Source organism: Pseudonaja textilis, chromosome 10, assembly GCF_049901715.1.
Source record: "Pseudonaja textilis isolate UNSWEBS1 chromosome 10, rPseTex1.2, whole genome shotgun sequence".
NCBI lineage: Eukaryota > Metazoa > Chordata > Lepidosauria > Squamata > Elapidae > Pseudonaja > Pseudonaja textilis.
In genome coordinates, this window is record NC_141999.1 from 25337055 (window position 1) to 25359297 (window position 22243).

Below are 22243 nucleotides of genomic sequence, written 5' to 3' on the forward strand. Positions count from 1 at the left end.
TAGGGGCGAATTGCAGAGGAGGAAATCCAGATGACTGGATTGGTCTCAAGGAGCCGGCCGTCCTGGGGGCCCCAGCGGTAGAGCAAGGCAAACTTTTAGCAGCCCCCCCGCCCCGCCCCCCTAAATTCCTCCAACTGCCTCTTCCATGAAGGCAGGGGTCCCACCAACGTGGCAACTTTTAAGGCTTGTGGACTCGAAGAGAATTCTGGGAGTTGAAGTCCACAGGCTGCCACGTTTGGAGGCCTCCCTGCCTTAAGGCCCCTGGGGGGAAATTCCAAGCCCGCCCCCCCCGCCCCCCCCTCCAGCCCCAATAAACCAAGCACTTAAAAAAAGAATACAAAATAAGCACAGCTTTATCATAGAGGTTAATAAAAAAAGGACTAATGCTTAAATTCTGTATACGCCTTTTACAAAGCCAAAAACCAGGAAGGGGGGGGGCAGGGGGGGGGGCAGAGAAAGCGGCAAAAGGAGTCCAAACAAAGCAATCTAAAGTCAGAATTTGATTTTTTTTTCTTTTTTTTTTGTAAAACATTTTGTGTGTGTTTTTTTTTTTTAAATAACGTATTCATGGTTACCAGCCATAGTCATAACAAAAGTTATTCATAATAAAATGTATCTAAAATAACATTTCTATTTCAAACAGGAACCTTGTCTCTCTACTATTTTCTTTTTTCTTTTTCTCCCTAGAAATACAGTAGCTCTGTCTGGCGTGTGTTTCTCGTCTTGCTTTTTTTGTACGCTGCTCTTCGGTGTTGTTGCACCCTTTGGAAAAAAGGCTTTTCAGACTTGGGACCGTTCTTCTGGGGGGCGGGGGGGGTGAGAAGGGGAGTGGGGAGCCGGTACCTAAGAACTGGCTTTGGGGCAGGAAGGGGCTGCAGAAAGGGGCTGCCACCCTCAGCAGGGGCACTGGGACCAGGCCCCCCCGCCCCCCACCTGACTGAGTAAACCTTCCCAGCCCCCAGCCCCCCTCGGCCTGCTTACCTGGCCCTGCTGTCCACAGGCAAGGCTGGTCTGCCGTACGCAAGCCCAGCTCTGCCCTGTCCTTCCTGGCACGGCCTCCTTGGGAAAGGGGGAGGGGACCCCCCCCCAGAGTAACGTCCTCCCCTCCCTCCTGCGCTAAAGCTATCCAAAACTAGGAACCTGTAAACAAGGCGGCTGGAGAAGAGACGCGAAGGAGGGCCTGGGGGTGCCCAGCCCCACAGCGGCAGGGTCTCCTGCACCCCCCCTCACCCTCACCCAAATCTTGTAGCCCACTGGGATGGGTCCCCAAAGTCTTTCCTACCCCCTCCCAGCCCCAATTTGCAACGGTGACCCTGGATCACTTGCCTGCCAGCCCCGGACGGGCGGGTCCTTCGGCCCAGCTTTGCAAACTGGCTCCCTGACTTTGCTAAACACCAGGAAACTGAGGGGGGAGGGGAAGCCCCCTCCCCACACTCTCTCTCTCTCTCACACACCCACCCGCCCCCCCATGCTCAGGTGTTGCCCTGGCCCTACCTGCCCACTCTTCGCCCACCGTCCCTTGCGACAAAGGAAGACCCACAATTATCCAACCGACATGACTGAAGAACTAGAGAAAAGCCTCTCGACCGGTTTTGGGAGACGCTGCATAGGTGCTCCAGCTGTTCGACCCCCACCCCAGCCGCTTCCTGACCCCTCCGCCGCCTGGGGTAGGGGGGGAGGAAGGGGGTGGGGTGGGGTGGGGTGGGGGGGTTAAGGGGGAAAGGGAAGAGAGCCTGGAAACCATGCCAGGAACTCAAAATCAGCTCAACGGAGAATCCGGCTTCTGAACCCCGAACGGGTGGCCTCCAATCCACCCAAACTGCTTCAATAGAACTAGGCTTAATACTGCCACGTTTTAGGGAGGGAGGGGGGCAGGGAGGGGGGGAGGAAAAGCCTGAACTGGGCAGGAACTGAAGGGGTGGAAAAAAAAAACACCGCACTATGTCTGGTTGACGGCTAAGCTGCCCTGCCCAGCTCCCCAAAAGGGGGATTCTGAGTGTGTAAAATGGAAAAGTGGACACCGATTGTGTGCTGGATATTCCCCCCCTCCCCCAGTGGGCCATTCCCTGGAGTCCCCACCCCCCACCCCATCACCACTCTTGGTAGAAGCAAGTATTAGAGGCACTTTTAAAACTGTATAAGTCACCTGCTGCTGCACCCTTTCCCCCCCCGCCCTCCTCCTCTTCCTCCTCCCGGCTCTTCTCCCGACTTCTTCCCCTCCTCCAAGGCAGAGACCCAGAACTACTGGGGGGGTGGAGGGGGCAGTGGCTCAGGTGAGCCGGCCTCTCTGCGCCCCCCCCCCAAGCCTCCCTCCCATCCCCAGTGCGACAGGAGGAAGGGGGGGGGGGGTCTTTCAGCGTGACCCCTGGTTCTCCTCAGGTGTCACCTTGGCTTTCCTTCCTGGGGGGGCGAGAGAGGAGGAGGTAGGCACTGCAATGGAGGGGAGGGGGGGGGGCGGGAGGGGCAAACCAAACCGGAAATTATACCGGGCCTAATTTAGTGCCCCCCCCCCAACGACGTCCGCACGTTAAACCGGGGAGACTGCCACCTCCCCGTACATCGAAATATTAAACCAATATCTGAAGTTATAAGAATAATAAAAAAAATAGGAAAATATTAGAACACAATAAGATGGTGAAGATTGTAGTGACAGTTTTCTTCTCCTCTTATTCCTCTGGCTGCTAAGGAACGCCGGAGAAGGGCGTTTTGGGGGGGGGATGGAGGAGGAGGAGGAGGAAGGGGGTCAGAGGAAAACCAAAAAATTATTCACCTACCCCCGTAGTGACATACCCCTGGGGGAGGGGCTTGAAACAGAACAAAACAAAACAAAATAAAACAAGGAAAGGAATTGGGAGGAGAAAAACTAAACAGCCATCCTAAAGCTTCTCAGGATTAGGCCCGCAGATCCAGCTTGCTCAGATGGTGGAGGTCTTGTCCGTGCCGTCTGCAAGAGAGAGGGGACAGGGGTGAGGGGGCAGCACGGGGGGCGGGGGGGCCACTGGGGTGTTCACGGGCGTTTTCTCAACACTGGGGCGGGTGGGTGGGGGGGCTTTGATGTCCCGGGGATCTCTGAATGTGTTCAGGTTGGGGGTAAACAGGTAGATACCAGAGCTGGGCTCTCCAACCCTTGGCCACTTTTAAAACTTGTGGACTTCAACTCCCAGAATTGGAACTGAAGTCCACAGATCTTAAGTGGCCCAGGTTGGGCACCCTGGGGGTTTAGAGCCTTCTTTGCACAGACTTTAAATCAAGGGTCTCCAACCTTGGACCCTTTAAGACCTGGGGACTTCCAACCCCCAGAATTCCTGAGCTAACATGACCGGAGGAGGAATTCTGGGAGTTGAAGTCCACAAGTCTTAAAGCTGTCAAGTTTGAAGTTCCCTGATCTAACCATCCATCCATCCATCCATCCATCCATCCATCCATCCATCCATCTATATCATTTCTCTTCATACCTACCTATTTACCTATCAATCTATCAATTATCTATCTATCTATCTATCTATCATCTATCTATCTATCTATCTATCTATCTATCTATCTATCTATCTCTCTATCTATCATCTATCTATCTATCTATCTATCTCTCTATCTCTCTATCTATCTATCTATCTATCTATCTATCTCTATCACAAGGGTCTTCAAACTTGGCTAGTTTAAGACTTCCGCTCCCAGAATTCCTGAGCTAACGTGAAGAGGAAGTCCACAAGTCTTAAAGCGGCCCAGTTTGAAGACCCCTCCTTTAAACCTCTGTATATTTTTTTAAGGCAAGGAATTGGGCTCTTTGAGGCTCTGAATTGTTCTTCTCCAGCAGTCACTGAGACCCCCATGAATATCACGGGCTGACGGTTGCTCTCCTCTCGGCCTGGGGACGGGGGAACGCTCTTTCAAGGAAGATCAGAAACTGACCGGGCACCTAGACTGGCCAGCCTCGCGGGATGCAGGGAGGGCCACTTCAGGCCGACCTCTGAGCCCCTTCGGATCATCCCCTTTTTATCAGAGCCTCGCCAGGGAAACAGGCGGTCCATGAAAGTCAAAGCGCCGCCCGGTTCCTCCCGAGCGGAACCGAGACTCGCTTTAGGGGTCTCCAGGGAGTCCTCGACTTGCAACTGAGCCCAAGGTTTCTGCTGCTAAGCGAGACAGCTGTTCAGCGCCCTGGTTTTACGACCTTTCTTGCAACAGTTATTAAGTGAGCCACACGGTTGTTTTAAGTGAACCCGGCTTCCCCTTTGACTTGGCTTGTCGGAAGGGGGTCATGTGATTTCCCCCCCCCCGGGACCCTGTGCAACCGTCCTAAGTACATGCCAGTTGCCAAGCCTCTGAATGTGGATCACGTGACTGCAGGGATGCTGAAACGGCTGTAAGTCACTTTTTTCCACTTCGAAGAGTCACTATACGAACCGTTGTAAGTCGAGGACGCCCTGTGTTGCTTAGATTTATATCCACTTTGCCTTCAGAAGGTCAGGCTGGCGTCCACACACCCCCCTCCCCGCAGGGAGTCCGGGCTGAGGGACGGGGCGGCCCCACCAGCCTTGGCGGCCAGGAGGGGACTTGGACATGGGGGTCTGTGTGTCGTCCCCGCCCCGCCAATCCTAGTCCCACCCCCTCACAGGCCTCCCCTCTGCCGCCCCCAACCCGTCCTCGCCATCTGGTGGGTCTCTCACCGCCCAGCGCGTGCTCCGTCATGCTCAGGCACAGGGACTCCAAGGTGGGGTTGATCTCCAGATCCGTTCCAGGGAGCTGGCAGTCTGAGAGGTTGGAGGAAAGGGAAGAAGAACCATCAGGCACAGCCGTGGGGGGGCCCTGGGAAGAGGACACCGCGCCTGGCTGGAGCTCGGGGGCGTGGCGAAACACAGAGGCCTCGAACTTGCTCAAGTGGGGGAGGGAAGAGGCGAGGGGCAGATCCTTGAGGAGGCTGAGGACTTTGGCAGGCCCCCCCCAGGCCCCCCAAACCTGACCCTGCCGGCAGCCTTTCCAGGCGATCCCCCCGCTGCAGGACGAAGACGGAGGGCCCCCCTCGTCCCCCCCCCCCAGGCGACAGGCCCGGCTTACTCACCCTGTGGGAACATGAGGATGGCCTGAGGGGAGGTGTGGACGGGCAGCGAGTGGGTCCGCTGGACTGAGCTGCGGTTCTGGCCGGGCATGCTGTTGCTGCCCCCGGGGTTGGCAAACCAGAGGTTCTGCGGGAGAGGAAGGAAGGAAGGAAGCCGGTCGGCCCAGGGTCCCGGGTGGGCGGTGGGGAAGCACGAAGCAGGAAGGAAGGAAATAAAAAGGATTTGGGGAACGCCCAGAGGAGGGGGGCCAGGCCGGACCCCCCCCCCGTTCATCCCAGGGGCACCAAGGTGGGAAAAGCCCAGCACAGGCGCCGCCAGCGAGTCTCCTCGGTCCCACCCAGCTGGGACCCCCAGAGCCCAGTGGGGTCAGAGCAGCAGAACACGAGGCCCCAGCTGAAGCCGGAGACCCTCAACCATTTCAGACAAGCGGTCTTGTTGAAAACCTCCAGGGATGGAGCACCCACAGCTTCTGGTGGCAGGCAGTTCCGCTGGTTAATTGTCCTGGCGGTTACGAAAATTCTCCTGCGTTCTAGGTTGCTTCTCTCCTTGGTTCCTTTCCATCTGTTGCTTCGGGTGCTGCTGCCTTCAGGTGCTCTGGAGAATAGGCTGACCCCCCCACCCCCCCTCTTCTCTGGGGCAGCCCCTCAGAGACTGGGGCACTGCTGACCCAACGAGAGCCAAGCAGGCCCTTCCTGGGAGTCAGCTCAGTTCACCGGCGGAAGGGCTGCCCTCCAGGAGCCGTGGGCGCTCCCACACTGGAGGAGTTTGAGGAGACCCTGGACCGCCACTTGTCTGAAATGGGGGTGTTTCTCCTGCTTGGCAGGGGGTGGGACTTGAAGCAACAGAAACCGTTCCTCCCAGAGACAGGTCACCTGGCTGACCGGAAGACCCGCACCTGGCCGAGGACGAGAGGCCACTGAGAGAGGCAAAGGCGGGGGTGGGTGGGGGGTCTTTCACTGTGGGGTGATGGCCGAAGATCCCCCCAACCTTCTCCCGGTCGTGGGCTCCTCGTGACCAGCAACGGGGTTCCCAAGGCCTTCGGACGTTGTTTTGCCAAACTCCACCGGGTCTTACCTGCCGACCTTGGCTCCCCAGGTTCGGGCTGGTCAGTCCGTGACGTGGAGACACTCCGCCGATCCCCACGGGACTCAGGATCCCCATGCGGCTCGGGGGGAGGGCACGGGGGGGCATCTGGAACTGCCTCTGTCCTCGGCGGGCCACCCCCACCCCCACAGATCCAGCTATGGGGAGAGAGTTGGAGCCAAAGGCCCATCTGGAAGAACCCCGGAGAGGAAGTCAAGGCCATCATCGCTTCTGGTGTCCCTTCGCCAGCCAAAGCGACGCCACTGGCAGCCGCTGGAGCCGAGGTGGCCCAAGGGGCGGCCAAGCCACTCAAGCGGCTCAGAAGGAGGGCCCTGGGGAGCCTCCCTCTCCCCCACCCTCCAGGACATCTGTCAACTTCACCGGTCAGTGGCAAGCACGCACGTCTGCCGATGCCGCTAGCGGGGCTCCCTGCATTGGTGCACTCGCGCGGCCACAGCTCAGTAGTCGGCTGTAGCTCACAGGTTGGGCACCCTGAAATGCAGGCCTATTTGTGTGGTCTCCTTGGGAGGAACACCAGGATGGGAGCCAAGGTGCCCTGCCTGCCTTCCTTTCCTTCCTTCCCTTCCTTCCTTCCCTTCCTTCCTTCCCCCCTTCCTTTCTTTCCTTCCCTTCCTTCCTTTCTTTCCTTCTTTCTCTACCTTCCTTCTTTCCTTCCTTCCCTTCCCCTTTCTTCCTTCCTTTCCTTTCGCTTCCTTCCCTCCTTTCCTTCCCTCCCTCCCTTTCCTTCCTTCCTTCCCTTCCTCTTCCTTCCTTCCCCTTGTATTTGAGAACAGCCAGCCATCCCAATCGCAAAGGAAGCCCACCCAAAATCTCCTCTCTCTGAACAAGGATGTGTGTTAACGAAGCCCAAAGGATCCAAAGCAAGCAGTCTCCACTTGCCTAGGGCAGCCTCGCAACAGCAGGGGCATCTGCAGGTACTAAGATGACAGCTTAAGTATGAAAGCATTCGTTCAACTCCAAAAAAAACCCCATCACTTTGAAGCAGAAAAGAAACCCATTTCTATGGTTCAACTAAATTCCCTTCTGCCAGCCCTCAGTGGCAAGGCTCCTCAGGGTTTACAAGTTTAACCTGGCGGCTCTGAGAGTGATCTGGTTCCCGCTTTCCCACCCAGGATCCCCAAAGTGTCGCTTGCGTGGCAGGCTGACACCACAAAGCGACAAACTTGCCCTCCGCTTATCATAATATTAGCGAGCGCAACAGCTGCTCAGAAAGACAAGCGGGGTCTTTGGGGGAACTGGGTTTTGCGCATGGAAAGGTCTGTGACGTGGAAGAGCCGCTCTCGCTTAGTCCTACAGGAGGAGGAGGACGCGAAAGAAACGGACGCTCGGCGGCTGCAGATCCAGCTCTGTCCCGGCCCATCCCAGGGCAGCCCTCCGCGGATCCAAGGACTGGAACGGCCTCGGGGGATCCACTGCCAGGCCAACCATTAGGTAGATGAGGCTGAACCCAGACCAAGGAAGGGGCTTGTGAGAACACACCGGGCCGTTCAACCCACTCCCCAGCCCGACTCGCGAGAAGAGAGGGAGGAAGGGGAGCACACCCAGACTTGCAATATTCTCTTGCGCTTATATCCCGCTTCGCAGTGCTTTACGGCCCTCTCTTAGTAGTTTACAGCGTCCGCCTCTTGCCCCCCCAATCCTCATTTTACACACCTTGGAAGGATGGAAGGCCGAGTCAACCGGGAGCCGGTCAGGACTGAACTGCTGGCATTGATATAAATGCAAAAAGCAGGCTGGTTAGAGCAACAGTCGTCCCTGTAATGATGTCTGTTTGTGAGGGCTGGACATTAGAAATGGCCGATTGCAAAAGAATTGACCCCTTTGAACGATGGCATCAATTATTGAATATTATCACGGGCAGCCGGAGTAACCATTATTATTAGGGCCACGGTGGCACCATGGTTAGAATGCAGCATTGCAGGCAAACTCTGCCGACCGCCAGCAGTTCGATCCTGACCAGCTCAAAGTTGATCCAGCCTCCTGTCCTTCCGAGGTGAGTCAAATGAGGACCCAGATGGTTGGAAGGGCAAGAGGCCGACTCTGTAAACTGCTGAGAGAGGGATGGAAAGCCCTGGGAAGCGGGATGGAAGTCTATTGCTAAGTATCGATTAATGTCTATACCACGGACAGCAGAGGAACCAACAAAGAGGGTGCTGAATCGTATAAAGCCAGAAACATCACCAGAAGCCAAAATCACAAGACTGTGGCCTGATTTACACAGCCATGCGTGCAAATTCATTGGAGAAGTGGGTGCTGCTAGCGAACCAGGAGGAGGAGCAAGTAAAAAGACACGCTGGCTTGATAGCATCCGAGCCGCTTAGGAAGGGGAACGTCCAACTCCCAAAAGAAGCTGCGCTCGAGAGGGCAGCCGGGAGAGCGCTTGCCTGCAAAGCCACCAAGCCTCAGACCCAACGGAAGGGTGAACGCTGCTCCCACGGCTATGAAAGTAGCCCTGGTTCTACCCGGTGCCTGCCGGCTTCTCTGGTCAGGACCAACTTGCAAGGTTTCCCTTCGCTGAGGAGAGTCCCGGTGCTGGCTGGGATGCCCTGTGGGCGCTTGGCCCCGGCGGTACCCAGAGACCTACCCTTTCTGGGGGCGATAGCCCTGCATGTCCAGCACGGCCTTCCTCGGGAAGGTACGGAGCAACTTCAGGACCTGCTGCTTCCAGGACAAGAGGCGCTTTTTCTGGGTCTCGGTGAAGGCCTGTCGGGGAGGGGGACAGAAAGGCAGCCACATTGGGGAAGGGGGAAAAAAAAACAAAAACCAACCCAGCTGTTTCGGACGGTTGACCTCTGGGGCTCCCGTAACGTCCAGGCTTACCTCGTGCATCAAGCACTTCTCTATCAGTTGGAGGTAACTGGTGATGTTCTCCTCGTCTGGCCGGGAGACGAGCAGTTGCGTACACACTGCCAGAGAGGAGGAGGAGGAGGAAACGGTTACGCAGGGAGGAATCAGCCGTCGGACTAGCGTGGTTGTTTGTCCAACTTATTCACCCCTCAAATCAAGCAACTCCTGGAGGCTTAGACCCAAGGTGGACAACCGCAAGCCAGACACAACAATCAGAAACAGCCGTGGGGTCCCTGGTGCTCTCAGTGGTTTCCTTGAAGACATTTCATGACCCAACTGGGAAACGTCATCAGTGCACCGACAACCAAGCTCCGAGCCGACTGCGGCTGCCCCCTGGTCGGTTGTCGTGAAACGCCTGGGAAACCCCCAGGCTCAGAGAGCACCAAGGACCCCTCAGTTCAACCCCGAGCTACAAATATTCTCCTCTCTCCTCAGAGGAACCTCATCAATCCTCAAGACTCTGAGAACGCCACGAGTAGCTTACGAGTATTCCTCGTGGGGCCTTCAAGAGACCCACAGCCCACCCACTCCCGCTTTCTTGAAGGCCTCGCCTTAAAAAGTCAGCGTCACCTATCCTGCTCACTGGGGGCAGATACAAAGGGCCCGAGACACCCCCTTCCCCCCCCCCCCAAGAGCTCACCTTTACCCATCACGCGAGTGAATTGGCCTGCAATGTCCCCTTCGGCGATCGGTGCCGCTCCAGATTCTCCGTCACAGGGAGAGCCTGTGGGGGCCGGGAAGGGGTCGTCGGTGGCCTCCTTGTCCTCGTTGCTGCCCTTCTCCAGGCCCAGCGTGGGGCCTCCCCTTGGCTCGGCTGCCAGGGGCTGGGCCTCCTTGGACACGGTGGCCACAGCGTGCAGGGCGTGGAAGGCCTTGATGGGCGTGGTGATGATCTGCTGCAGTTCCTGGAGCGCATTCCATAAGTTGCCCCCTTCCAAAATGTCCTGGAGGAGAGAAGAAAAGGGGGGGGCAGGGGAAAGGAGGGTCCTGGGGTTCGGCTTGCTTCGTGCTGGCGGTTTGCCTTGATTCAGGCATTATGGAAGGGGATCCACCCCCGGAATCCCAGGTCCGCTCAGCGGGTCTCTTACCTTCTCCAAAGACTTCAGGACACTCTGCCTTTCGCGCAACTTTTGGATACTTAAAGCAATTTTGTGCCTCGCTCCTTTGGTCACGTTCTGTTCAGGGAAGAAGGAAGGAAGGAAGGAAGGAAGGAAGGAAGGAAGGAAGGAAGGAAGGAAGGAAGGAAGGAAGGAAGGGAGGGAGGGAGGAAGGAAGGAAGGAGAAGAAAGCTAAGAAGGGAATTCAGACATGCACCTGCCCTCCAGCCTTTATAGGGGGGACATATCCGCGTCTTCAGAGCGGCCCCCTCCACAGGGCATGACGTCGCACTCTGGGGGTGTCCCTGCGACCAAAGTGACAGGAACGGGAAGCAGCAGCGTTGGCTCTCCCAGGCACCCCCCGAACGCCAGCCTTTCCCAGCTGGGCAGGAGCCCCTCCCCTCCCCCCCCGTACCTGCGATTCCAGGTGCTGCTCGGTGAGAGTCATCATCTCTTCGTAAGTCATTTGGGAGAAAAGGGCTGCGTATTTGTGGAGACGGAGGCTCTTCAGCCACGAGGGGACATCTGTGGGGAAGCACCAAGGAGTCAAGACCCCTGCACCCCCCCCCCCGGAAAGCCCTCCTTCCTGGAGGCCAAGGACGCACGAGGCGGGTCTCTTCTCGGCAACCGAGGCACCGTCCCAAACCCAGGAAGAGAAGAATTCGCAACGGAGACGCAGCCTGAAGAAGGCCTGACGGGACCGGAAGCACCGGGGGCTCTGCTGACCCCTCCGATCCCAGGACTGGAGTGACGCGGGAGGCCGGCAGAACTGGGCCCTGGGCCTTCCCAGCCCTGACTGGCCCCTGATCTGGCGACTGGACCGCCTTCTCCAACACCTGTCCTACCTTTCATGCCGCTGCCGTCCTCCTGAAAGGTGTTCCGGCTGCCTGGGTGCTCCTCGGTCTGCTCGCTCCCTGAGGAAGCCACGCTGCTCTGGGGCGAGAGGGGGGCGTGCTCCCCGCCGGAGATGAAGGCCGGCCTGGCCCCCATCTCCTCCACGTTCATCCACTCGCTGGGCATCTGCTGGCCCGTGGGGATGAGCGACATGGAGCGCTTCAGCGGGCTGGGGTGGATTTGGCAAGGAAGAGCTGTGAGGAAGGGACAGGCGGCGGTCACAAAACCACCCAATTCCCTTTGGGGAAAGGCTATCGTGAGCGGCCCAAGGCCAGCCAACCCGCTTTGGTGCCTCAGGCGGGGCTAGAACTCCCCGTCTCCTGGTGTTGGCCCAAAGTCACCCTGTTAGCTTTCAGGCCTAAGGCAGGGCTAGAACTCCCAACCACCTTGTCACTGGCCCAAAGTCACCCTGTTAGCTTTCAGGCCTAAGGCGGGGCTAGAACTCCCAACCACCTTGTCACTGGCCCAAAGTCACCCTGTTAGCTTTCAGGCCTAAGGCGGGGCTAGAACTCCCAACCACCTTGTCACTGGCCCAAAGTCACCCTGCCGAATTTCACGCCCGAGATGGGACTAGGGCGCCTAGCCCTCTGGTTTCCAGCCCGGGGCCTTAATCACTGGAACAAACCGGCTCCCACATACAGGAAGAGCTTCTCCAGCCAAGCTGCCCCGGCTCGGCCCAACCAACCGCGGAGGCATTCAGAGAGTCGCGAGGTCAAGGGGTGCCCCAAAGGAAGGTTTCCTAGCCAGGATTTGAACGTACCCCACAGTGTTTGCAGCTGCCAACACCCCACCCGACCCCACCCCCTTCTCCCCCCCTTTCCCCCAGCAAAGCCCGTCCGAACCTGTGCTGCTCCCAATACTGTTGATGCCCGAGGACACGGAGCCGGCAGGGTGGAAGGACATGTGCCCGTTCTCCCGTGGCGCCTTCTCCTGCCAGCCGTGGCCCAGGTCTCCGAGGCCCGTCTCCCCTGGACCTTGCCAGTCATCAGAGCCTTGGCGCGAGTGGTAGGCCGTGTCCGGCCGCGCCCTGCCCTGGCTGGGGTAGCCGCTGGAAAGGCGCTCCTCGAGATGGTTGAGCCAGAGGGCCAGGGAGCTGCGGTCATCCAGGGTGGTGGCCGGGTGAATGAGGGCGTAGGACAGCAGCTGCCGGCTCTCCTCGACGAAGAGGTTGCTCTCGATGGAGTAGGCCAGCACCTTCTGCAAAAGCTTCATGTACTCGGACTTGGCGTCTGCGTTGCCCGGCTGGAGGAGGGGCAGGTGGGAGAGGAGCAGGGAGACCACCTGGTCTTTGGGCGCTTGGTGCCACTGGTTGATGACAGCTGGTGGGGAAGAGAGGAGAGGAGGAGGAGGAGGAGGAGGAGGAGGAACGCCGATTGGAGCGGGCCGCTCAAGGGCCAGGGACCTCTCTCCCCGGGGTCTCCGAGGGAAGGCCCTCACCGGGGGGCGGGATCCTTGCGACCAAGGCCCCATGCCAGGCGTAGGGAAGGGGGGGCCCTTGAAGGCCACAGGCCCCCCTCATAAAAGGCTCCCCCTCCCCCGCCCTGCCCCAAGAGCTCCACCAGATGCCACCCCCCCCTTTCACAGGGCTGCTACAGGCATTAGCCACGGAAGTTCAGCCGGCTGGATCTGGGGTGGGGCTCGCCAGATCTTGGCAACTTGTCGACTCCCAGAATTCCCCAGCTGGCCTTGCAAATCCCTGCCGTTGTTAAGGGAATCACGCAGTCATTCAGCAAGCCTGGCTTCCCCGCATGGGCTCTGCCTTCTCCGAATCCAGCTGGGAAGGTCGCAAATGTGGATCCCATGACACACACACACACACCCCAGGACCCCACAACTGTCATGAACACATGCCAGTTGCCAAGGGCCTGAATTGTGATCACCTGACCATGGGGGTGGGGAGAGAAATACTGCATCGGTCGTAAGTGTGAAAAGCGGCCGTAAGTCACTTTTTCCAGTCAAGTAACTTCAAACCATCACTAACTGAACGGTCATAAATTAAGGATTAGCTGAACCCAAACGGGCCACCAGAATGCAAACGAATACGGGGCGGGGTGGAAAGCCCACACTCCACACACACACACACACACACACACACACACACTCTTACCTGCGCTGTTAGCTTCAGACTCCAGAACGTGGATCTCTGTGCAGTCGGCCAGCGAGTGCTCCAGGCACAGCTGCAGGAAGCGGGCTTGGGTGCGAGAGATGCGCTTGAGCAGGGAGAGCAGAGCGACTGTCTGCTCACATTCGTTCCAGCCTTTGAACCATCCGGCCAGGATGCCCACCTGATCCCGGAACATCATGATGGCCAGCGCCTTGGCCTTAGCGCGACACACCCACGGGGGTGGGGGGTTTAAGAAAAGTACAGGGAAAGGGGCCCCCCTCACATGTTTCCAAGGAGGGGAGGGGGGGGCGGTTAGCACGTAGGCAGCACCACGGCACCAATCTTCACGCTAGCAGGGAAATAGGGTGGCCCAGAAGCCGGTCAGAAACTCCGGGTTCCCTGCAGGTCCTTTGGGATTCCTCTTCTCCGACGGATCCCTTCAGATCTCCCTGCATAAAAGGGAGAGAAACAGGCATGACGCTCCGGGGAAACCCCTCCCCGTTTCTCTGTTACGTAGCCCAGGGGTGTCCGACCGTGGCCACGTAAAGACTTGTGGACTTCAACTCCCAGAATTCCCCGGCCAGCTTTGAAACACAGAAGTAAAAAAGAAAATACAACGCTTGTTCCTTTAAACACTTAGCGGTGCCCTGACACATAAAGCACAGTTGCTAGACCTGGGTGTGTCTAGTTGAAGGAAAAGGAGGACTGGTCCAGGATTTGAGGGGCCGCCCCAGAGAAGAGGGGACCAACCAACCTATCCTCTAGAGCCCCTGAAGCTCTCGTGAGCATTGCTGATGCAGAACGGTGAACGTGACATTCTTCGTATTCAAGTTAGCTAGTTGGAGAAAAAGCTAGCACGGCACTACAGAGACGGCGCTTGGATGAGCGTCAAAAGGACGAGAGCGTGAAGACGACCACAAATTGCACTTGGAGAGGAGGCTCAAGGGAGCCAGCGATGCAAATCCTGCAGAACCCCAAGAAGCAATTTCGGGAAAAGCTTTCAATGACTTCCCCGGGACCCCCAAAGGAGACACCGGATGAGACGGAGGAACCCAATTAACTGCCATTCAAAGGCAGCCAGCCAGCCAGCCTGCCTGACAGAAAACCCCTCAAATTTCCCAGGGTGGGTTAAGGTGCGGGAATTCAAGACCAGAGCAGCCCAGCAGACTCTCGACGGTGGAGATTCTCATCCCCAGGTCAGAAACTAAAGAACCTCCCTTGGATGAGAAGTGAAACGTCTTCGAGGAAAAAGACAGAAAGTCAGTTGCCTCTTGGAAAAGCACCTGAAGAGAGGAAAGACTCAGTCCAAAACAGGACATTCCTAAGCCTGGCCTGGCTACCGTTGCCTCTGGACGCTGCCACTGTGCGGGTATCCCGTTTTTGGGGGGGCTGGGGAGAAGCAAAGCAAAACCGTACTTCTGCGAAAGCCGTTCTGCAAACAGAGAGCATCTGTATTTTCCTTTTTTAAACGAAAGGGAAAGAACAGGCCGAGGAAACGGCTGTCTGGGTCCTTCTCTTCCCTGGACGCTATAATTAGAGTTAACTGAAGCAAGGCGACTCCCCATAAGAAAACGAGGCCAGGAGGAGCAGGGAGGCAGCTGGGCCTAATTATACCTTCGAAAGAGGAACGCCACACGCCAAACGCCATCCGCACTCACACGCGCACCCGAGAGAGGCACCTTTGCCACACAGGTGGGCGGGGGGGGGGACCAGCAACACAGCGCCAAAGGGACGGCAAGCCAAAACTGGAGTCTTAAAGGAGAGCGTGACGCCAGGCCAGTTAAACTTGGTGGGAGGATGAAAGAGGGAGTCCTCGACTTACGATCCCACACCCAGGCCCAACCTTTCTGTTGCTAAGCGAAACAAGTGTTAAGTAAGTATTGCCCTGTCTTATGACCTTTCTTGCTATAGTTATCAAGTGACTCGCTGCAGTCAGCAACATGGACGTTAGGTGAATCTGGCTTCCCCGGGGCCCTGCGACCGTCGTAAATATGAGTAAGCTGCCAAGTGCCTGGGTTCTGATCATGTGATCCTGGGGATGCTACAATGGTCGTTTGCGTGGAAATGGTCACAACTCACTCTTTCCCCCCCCCCTCAATGCAGCTGTCCCTAAACGTATTAAGTCGAGAACTGCCTGCACTTCACTTTGAAATCTCTTGCACGTAAAATGTTAGTATCTGCCATCAAGATTCTGCCCAAAGCAGGGAAATGTATGTCAGTTATACAAACAAGCCAGGAGAAGCCTAGAATTACAGTCAGGTTCCAGTGACTCAGCTAAGCCGAAATACCCTTTAGCAAACATTTCTGGCCACTTCCCCCACCAGCTCCAAAAATGCAAGGCTAAGCCCCTTTTGCTACTCCAAAACACACGGCGGAACCTTTAATTGGAGCAAAGGAATCCAAGGCAGGGCAGCTGCGGTTATCCTTCCCCCGGGCACCACGGGGCACGTTTCTGGTCCTCTCTCTGCAAATCAAAACCAAGGAAACCTCACTGCCACAGGCCCCCCAAAATAGGACGTGTGAATCAGAAAGCAACAGGAGCCTCCAATTTCATTCCCGGCTTTCCAGGTCAGAAAGTGGACTCCAGAGAAACGGCACGGTTTTCAACTTCGGGGGCTGATAGCACGGAGCTTCCCCATCTCCGGACCAAAGGAGGCTGGAGAGCTTAATAAAATGACAAGTCTCAACTATTGTGATACTTTTGGATAACGCAGGGAGGAGACGAAGGTGGAAGCCATGAAACTAGGAACACGACGTCCCAATATGGTTAGTTGCAGGAGAGCAATGCGCGAGTCCCTACTTTGGATTCACGTGGAAACGACAACACCGCCTTCTTTGAGGGAGGAAGATTCTTTGAAGCCCTGCGCCGATATTCACTGTGTTGCCGATGCAAAAATGATATTTAGACGGGAGAAGGGGGAAAAATTGATGGAAAGAAGTTAGATTTTTCCCTAATATGTTCATTCCGATGAAGCTTCTAAGTCAAAGCAAGGCTTAATGTTAGTCTTACTAGACAGGCTGTCTACTTGCATGGCCCAAAGTAAGAACTGAGAATAACGTTGACCAGGGGTGTCCAAACTTCACGACCTCTGGACTTTAACTCCCAGAATTCCCCAGCCAGCCGTGAGTTCGAGTCCACAAGTCTTCCAGATTCCAAGGCGTTTCCTGACTTTGACATTTCCTAAAGTTTCTTGGGTTCAACAGTGGACACCTTAAAAGACATGCAGGTGTTAAAAAAGTGAGGCCGCAGCATATGATTGGCCCCCGTTCCCAAACAGGTAGTCCCCAACTTACGACAATTGAGCCCAAAATTTCCGTCGCTGAGATATTTGTTAAGTCAGTTTTGCCCCATTTTACGACCTTTCTTGCCAGTCGTTAAGGGAATCACTGCAGTTGTTAAATTACTAATTAGCTGGTAATCTGGCTTCCTCGTTGACTCGGCTTATCAGAAGGTCGCAAAGGGGGATCATGTGACCCCCAGGACACTGCAGCTGTCATAAACGTGAGTCAGTTGCCAAGCATCTGAAATTTGATCATGTGACCATGGGGAGGCTGCAATGGTCATAAGTGTGAAAATTGGTCGTAAGTCACTTTTTTCAGGACTGCTGTAACTTTGAATGGTCACTAAATGAACAGTTGTAAACCGAGGACTACCTGAATAGAGCCATTCAAGCCAAGAAACCCAGCTTGCTACCCAGGCATCCTTCCCTCGCTTCTCTTGCACAAAACAGACGGACTTTTAGCTGGCCCGACTCGTCCCTGCCCAAACCGTGTCCAAAGCACACACACACACGCCCATTTCTTCTCTATGGCAGCGCCCGCCTGCCAACAACTTCGCAAACGAGCTCTGCAAGAGAAGTGCAACAACGCCAATCGTGGCTTTTGGGCTCTCAGTCTAAGACGCACAGAACACGTCGTGGAATGACCCACACTGAGGTTTGGCTTCCAAATTTGCTCCTGGATTTGTTCAAGTTTTCCCCATCAGGGCAAATAGCCCCCCCTCAAAGATGCGGCAAGAAAAATCTGATGTACAGGTAACAGATTAGGTGAAACCTGGCTCTATCGCAGCATCTGTGAGGGGAATTCTGGAGTCCCGGGAGACAATCACTTAAGTACAAGCCAGCAAGGTGCCGCAGCAGCCGAAAAAGCCAGTGCAATCCTAGGTTGCATTAACGGAGGGATAGAATCCAGATCATGTGAACTATTAGTACCGCTTAAGGCCACACTTAAGAATGCTGTGTCCAGTTTTGATCACCGCATTATAAAAAAAGATGTAGACACTCTGGAAAGAGTGCAGAAAAAAGCAACACAGATGATTGGGGGGCTGGAGGCTAAAACATATGAAGAACGGTTGCTGGAACTGGGTATGTCCAGTCTGATGAAGAGAAGGACTAGGGGTGACATGAGAGCAGTCTTCCAGTATTTGAGGGGCTGCCCCAAAGAAAGGGGGGGAGGCGGATCAACTTATTTTCCAAAGCACCTGAAGGCGGGACAAGAAGCAACAGATGGAAACTGATCAAGGAGAGAAGCAACCTGGAACTAAAGATAAACCTCTGGAGAGGAAGGACAATGAACCAGTGGGGTGGCTTCCCTCCAGAAGTTGTGGAGGCGCCATCACCGGAGGCTTTTAAGAAGAGGCTGGACAGCCACTTGTCTGAAAGGGTCTGGGCGGGGGGAGGGTTGGACTAGGAAACCTCCAAGGTCCCTTCAAACTCCGTTATTCTGTAACTTACTTCCTCGCATTAGCCAGGCCTTTCTCAGGACCGAGAAAAGGAAACAATAAAACAAGATTCAGAGCCATTCTCATCCGAAAGTCTGAAAACAAACCAACGTGTTCAAATCAAGGGGCAGGATGGATGCCCGGCATCTGATTGCGGCACAATTTTGTCTGTCAGTAGAAGAGCATCTGTCATTGGCAATAAAACAATATAGATATTAAGTAGGACAAGGCTTTCAGCTAAATATAGGCCTCCAGCGTGCCTCACGTAGTCTCAGCCATCACATGCAATGTGGAATTTTGTTCTTATCGACAGAGATCATTAAGACCTGTGCTAACTTTCTAATCTAGTGCCGCTTTCTAGTTCCAGGTTTAAAACCCACAAAAGAAGAACAGAATCTCATAAGGCTATTATCTTTGGCTTGGCAATGTCTGGTTACAAAGTACTTAATATAAGTTAAGACTCCAGAAGACACCAGAAGATTATTATGAGGTTCGATCTAAAACATGGATCTTCCCCAATATGCTAAATGCTGCACAACCGCAATGAAGCTTAGGTGAGAACAGGGTACTGTATATTGGCTGGACCATTAACTTACAAACTTAACTGCAAATCCTCCACAGGATTTGAGAGAGCAAATTCGCATTAAAGAGAGCAAAAAGAGAAGTGTGCCTCCAATTTTACAATGTGGGGTTGTCCCAGTTATCAAAATTTTGGAAAAAACTGACCCAGATGAATCCTCTTTTCATCATCGATTTCGGGACTCAGGATTAGAGAGAAAATCCTGAGACAGATTAACGAACTTTACACCTGGAGTTACACCACTTTATCACTTTGGGGGGCAACAGGTCCAGAAATTGGAGCTTTTTATTTATTGATCTGAAGACCATCATTAAACCTGGCTGGTCATTAAAAAAAACCACCACCACCAAAGATTCCTCTGTAAATGAGGAAGAAAAATCAGAGCATCACCGGGAACAATTTCATGGAAGAAAACCTGTATCCAAGAGCGAGGAACAAGGAGGAGGCTAAGAGGAAGGATGCAGTAAGTCTATTAAGCTAGAACAGCTTTGCCTCAAAGAGGAAGTGCCTCTAACCAATCACCCAGAGCTAAACATTATGAATTCGTTTTGCATTTGCTCTCCGGGATCCCAAAGAGGATCTGAGCAAAGGGGATACCGAACAGCTGGCAGCAGAGGGCAGGGGCCGTACGGAGACAAGCGTCGCTGCCAAGGATAGGCAGAAGCTGGCAAACTACAGGAATGCTTTCCTCAGAGGGACAAGATGGAGACAAAAGCGTAGACTCCTAGGGATGGAAGGGACCTTGGAGGTCTTCTAGTCTACCTCCCTGCCCAACACAGGAGACTTCATGTCACCTTGGCCAGAGGGTTGTCCAGACTTTTCTTGGAGACCTCCAAGTGATGGAGCCCCCACAACTTCTGGAGGGAAGCCATCCCACCGGTTAATTATTCTGTCAGGAAGTTCCTTCTGACTTCTAGGTTGCTCCTCTCAGTAAGTTTCCGTCTGTGGCTTCTGGTCCTGCCTTCAGGGGCTTTGGAGAACAGGCGGGCCCCTTCCTCTTCTTTGGGGCAGCCTCTCAAATACTGCACTACTGCTAGCATGTCACTCCTGATCCTCAACCAAGGGATGCTCTTGAACCTGAACCTGTGAAACTCCCAATGTGAACTGAAGTAACCGAAGAAGCCTCTTCCGGGAGAAGTGAAACGCTTTCAAGGGAAAAAAAACCAAGGAATTCCAGTTGTTTTTGAAAAGGCACCTTTGGGACAACCACGACCCGGATGATTTGAGAATCTCCGTAGACGTTTAACTACCGAACCGTATTTCAGCTCCCAGAGAAGTATCCTGCGAGCAACTATCACGCAGAGCGAGCTAAGTGACAGAACAAAAAGAAAAACGTCACAGGGCAACAACGTGAGGCAACAATCAACATAAGGACGAAAACAATCAGGAAGCCCGTAAGATGAATAGAGGCAAATATTTCCTGAAAAAGAAGCCTAAAGGGAACATCTGAGTGAGTTTATAAGTTGCTTTATGGGGAAAGCGGCCCTACTTCCCTGTTGCCTGAAGGGTCTCAGTTGGGTCCCATCCCTCCCCAGCTCTTTGCCTGCTCCCATAAATCTAAGTTTTAAACTTCCAGAAACCGCCAACGTCCCCAGGTACATCTCTACCCTTGGAGTTTCCCCATCCTCGGTCCTCTTCCGCCAAGGAGGATCCCTACTAGAACCAAAAGCGAGAGGTTGGGTGGAAATGATCCCCAAACCACCTGTGGAGGCCTTCAAGCAGAAACCTTTTGAGTCCTGGGAAAAAGGAGGAAGGAAAAAACTGCATTCCTCCCAGAGGGAAACTTTTTAAAGGGGCAAAAGCTGCAGACCCAGGAAAGCAGCTTCCACTCCCTTTTTTGGGGGGAGGGGGAGCAACTGAGAGAGCTTGCAGGGAGCCCAGCGCATGGATCCGCTTTCCCAGTAACTTTAACGTTTTAACTTTTAATGCCTGAAGTTTCCAAGCTTTCAATCCTGGGAGGGTTTTGTCCTGTGTTTGGGGCATTGCAGGCCGCCCAGAGATGGGCGGAATAGAAATGGAATAAATTATATTGGGGGTGGGGTCAGGGAGGGGTACAGGCAGCCCTAAGGGGGAGGTCCTGAAAAGCCCTCCCCTCAGCCGGGGAAGGGGCACGGGAGGGGTCCCCTCCTCTCAGGGGGCTTCAGTGCCCAAGAAACGCCAGAGGAGGGGGTGGGGGGCACCCGCTTCGGGGGAGAGGACTGCCCTCCCCTCCAGCCCCCCAGAAGGGAAAGTCTGCTTCGAATGGGGGAGGGGTCTTTATAACAGCTCCCCCCACAACCGTCCAAGTAAGGGGGGGCCCTTCGGCGTCGGGGAAGGCTCTGAAGTCCAGCCGCGCCACTCCTGTCGGGCTGCGACGGGAGCCCCCCCATGGCGTGGCTGGGGATGATGGGGCCTGGGGTCGCCCTCCGACCGAGCGGGGGCGAAGGGGCGGGGGCCCGCCGAGGCCCCCTCCCCGGGGGCGGGGCTGCTCCCGCTCCCTGAGGACCCCCACACCGGGCGAGGGGGGGCTCGGCCGGGTCTCCTCAGATACGCCGCCCTCCCGCCTCCGCCGCCCCACTCACCGTCGCCGCGGCCCGCTCCGGCCCCACCGGGGAGACCGAGTTCCACACCCGCGCGCGCGCGCACGCCCGGAGACCCACGTACAGACATACATACACGCGCGCGCGCTCGCTCCCACGCTCCCACACTCGCACACGCAGGGCAGCTCCAGCCACCACACACTCCAGAGGGGGGGGGGGCGCGCGACGTCACAACGCACCGCGACGTGGGAACGCACCCGGGACGACGACGGCACGCACTTACGTACGCACGCACGGCTGCGCGCGGGCCGTCCCGGCCCAAACCAATCCACCCACTCGCCCCGGTCGCCTAGTTACGTCAGTCACCTTGCCGTGCCCATTGGCTGGCACGGCGCGAGGCTTTCCTTTAAACCCTCCTCCTCCTGTTCCCCCCTCCGCCCACCAATCTTTCTCGCCCTCTCGATGCTCCTCCACCAATCGCCGAAGTCGGGCGGCGCGGGGTGGAGTTTGCGCGGAGGGGCTCCCGGATGGCCAATGAGCTGGCGGGAAATGGAGGCGGAGGGGGGGAGAGGAGAGGGGCGTGGCCTGGCAGCCTCTCACGCCCCTCGCTTCCCGCCCAAATCTCGGTTCTACCTCGGCGGCGGGCGGCGCGGGAAGCGGGCTTGACCCCGGCGGGGCTCCTCCCGGAGCCGCCCGCTCCCCTCACCCGCCGCTCGCTCCGCGGCCTTCGGGTCCAGGCCTCCAGCGACTCCTCTTCCCCTTGCCTGAGTTCGCACAAGCTGGGGCACCCCAAACCCGAGTCAAACCGCCTTTCCCGAGGTGTTTGTAGCCCGTCGGACTCCCCAGCCCATAAATCCTCTTGCGGCCCAGCGCTGCGTTTGTCAAGCTTTGGGACTCCTCGTTTCTCAAGAGGGGCGGACCCAGAATGCCCCAGCCGGCAAGGGATTCTGGGAGATGGAGTTTATAACGGGGCTCTCCAACCTTGGCAGCTTTAAGGCTTGTGGACCTCGAGGCCCAGAATTCTGGGAGTTGAAGTCCGCAAAGCTGCCGAGGCTGGAGAGCCCTGGTTTGCGACGGTCAAAGCCCCGCAAGGCAGGGGCAGAGCATCCCAGCCAACCGGGTTTGCTAGCTGAGGCCTCTGCGTGTGCTGCAATCCCGGATTGTGTGTGTGTGTGTGTGTGGCGAGCTCGCTTTCTTCCACATGTGGGGTTTGTAGACTTCCTCCTCGCCCAATCTGGGTTTGCCCCACACCCAGTAGGGTGGATCCCCCCCCCAAGGAATTAAGGCTGACTTGGCTTGCTTTTCATTCAGCGTGCTTATTTAT

The 22243-nt window shown here is 55.9% G+C and overlaps 1 protein-coding gene across 2 annotated transcripts; it reads right to left on the reverse strand.

The window, feature by feature from the left end:
* Nucleotides 1–487: 487 nt before the first annotated feature.
* Nucleotides 488–21252, reverse strand: SAMD4B (sterile alpha motif domain containing 4B). 2 transcript variants are annotated; one of them, XM_087940230.1, is made up of 13 exons: nt 21177–21252; nt 13104–13549; nt 11839–12315; nt 10948–11190; nt 10518–10627; nt 10094–10180; nt 9646–9949; nt 8979–9064; nt 8743–8861; nt 6129–6327; nt 5057–5180; nt 4665–4748; nt 488–2944 (listed from the first exon to the last, which is right to left on the reverse strand). In XM_087940230.1, exons 2-13 carry the CDS (start codon nt 13297–13299, stop codon nt 2916–2918), a joined length of 2058 nt encoding a protein of 685 aa, XP_087796356.1. In that variant the 5' UTR covers nt 13300–13549; nt 21177–21252; the 3' UTR covers nt 488–2915. The 2 variants fall into 2 exon arrangements, with proteins under 2 accessions (XP_087796356.1, XP_087796355.1); XM_087940229.1 differs by lacking the exon at nt 21177–21252 and adding an exon at nt 20962–21164.
* Nucleotides 21253–22243: the final 991 nt, after the last annotated feature.

Excerpts from the sequence above, each read along its gene's own strand:
- SAMD4B (XM_087940230.1), bottom strand. The coding sequence starts at position 13,299 with ATGATGTTCCGGGATCAGGTGGGCATCCTGGCCGGATGGTTCAAAGGC. Across the intron at positions 9,950-10,093 it reads TCCTGAAGTCTTTGGAGAAG|GACATTTTGGAAGGGGGCAA; the intron begins GTAAGAGACCCG and ends TCTCTCCTCCAG. Across the intron at positions 5,181-6,128 it reads TGGGGAGCCAAGGTCGGCAG|AACCTCTGGTTTGCCAACCC; the intron begins GTAAGACCCGGT and ends CCTCTCCCGCAG.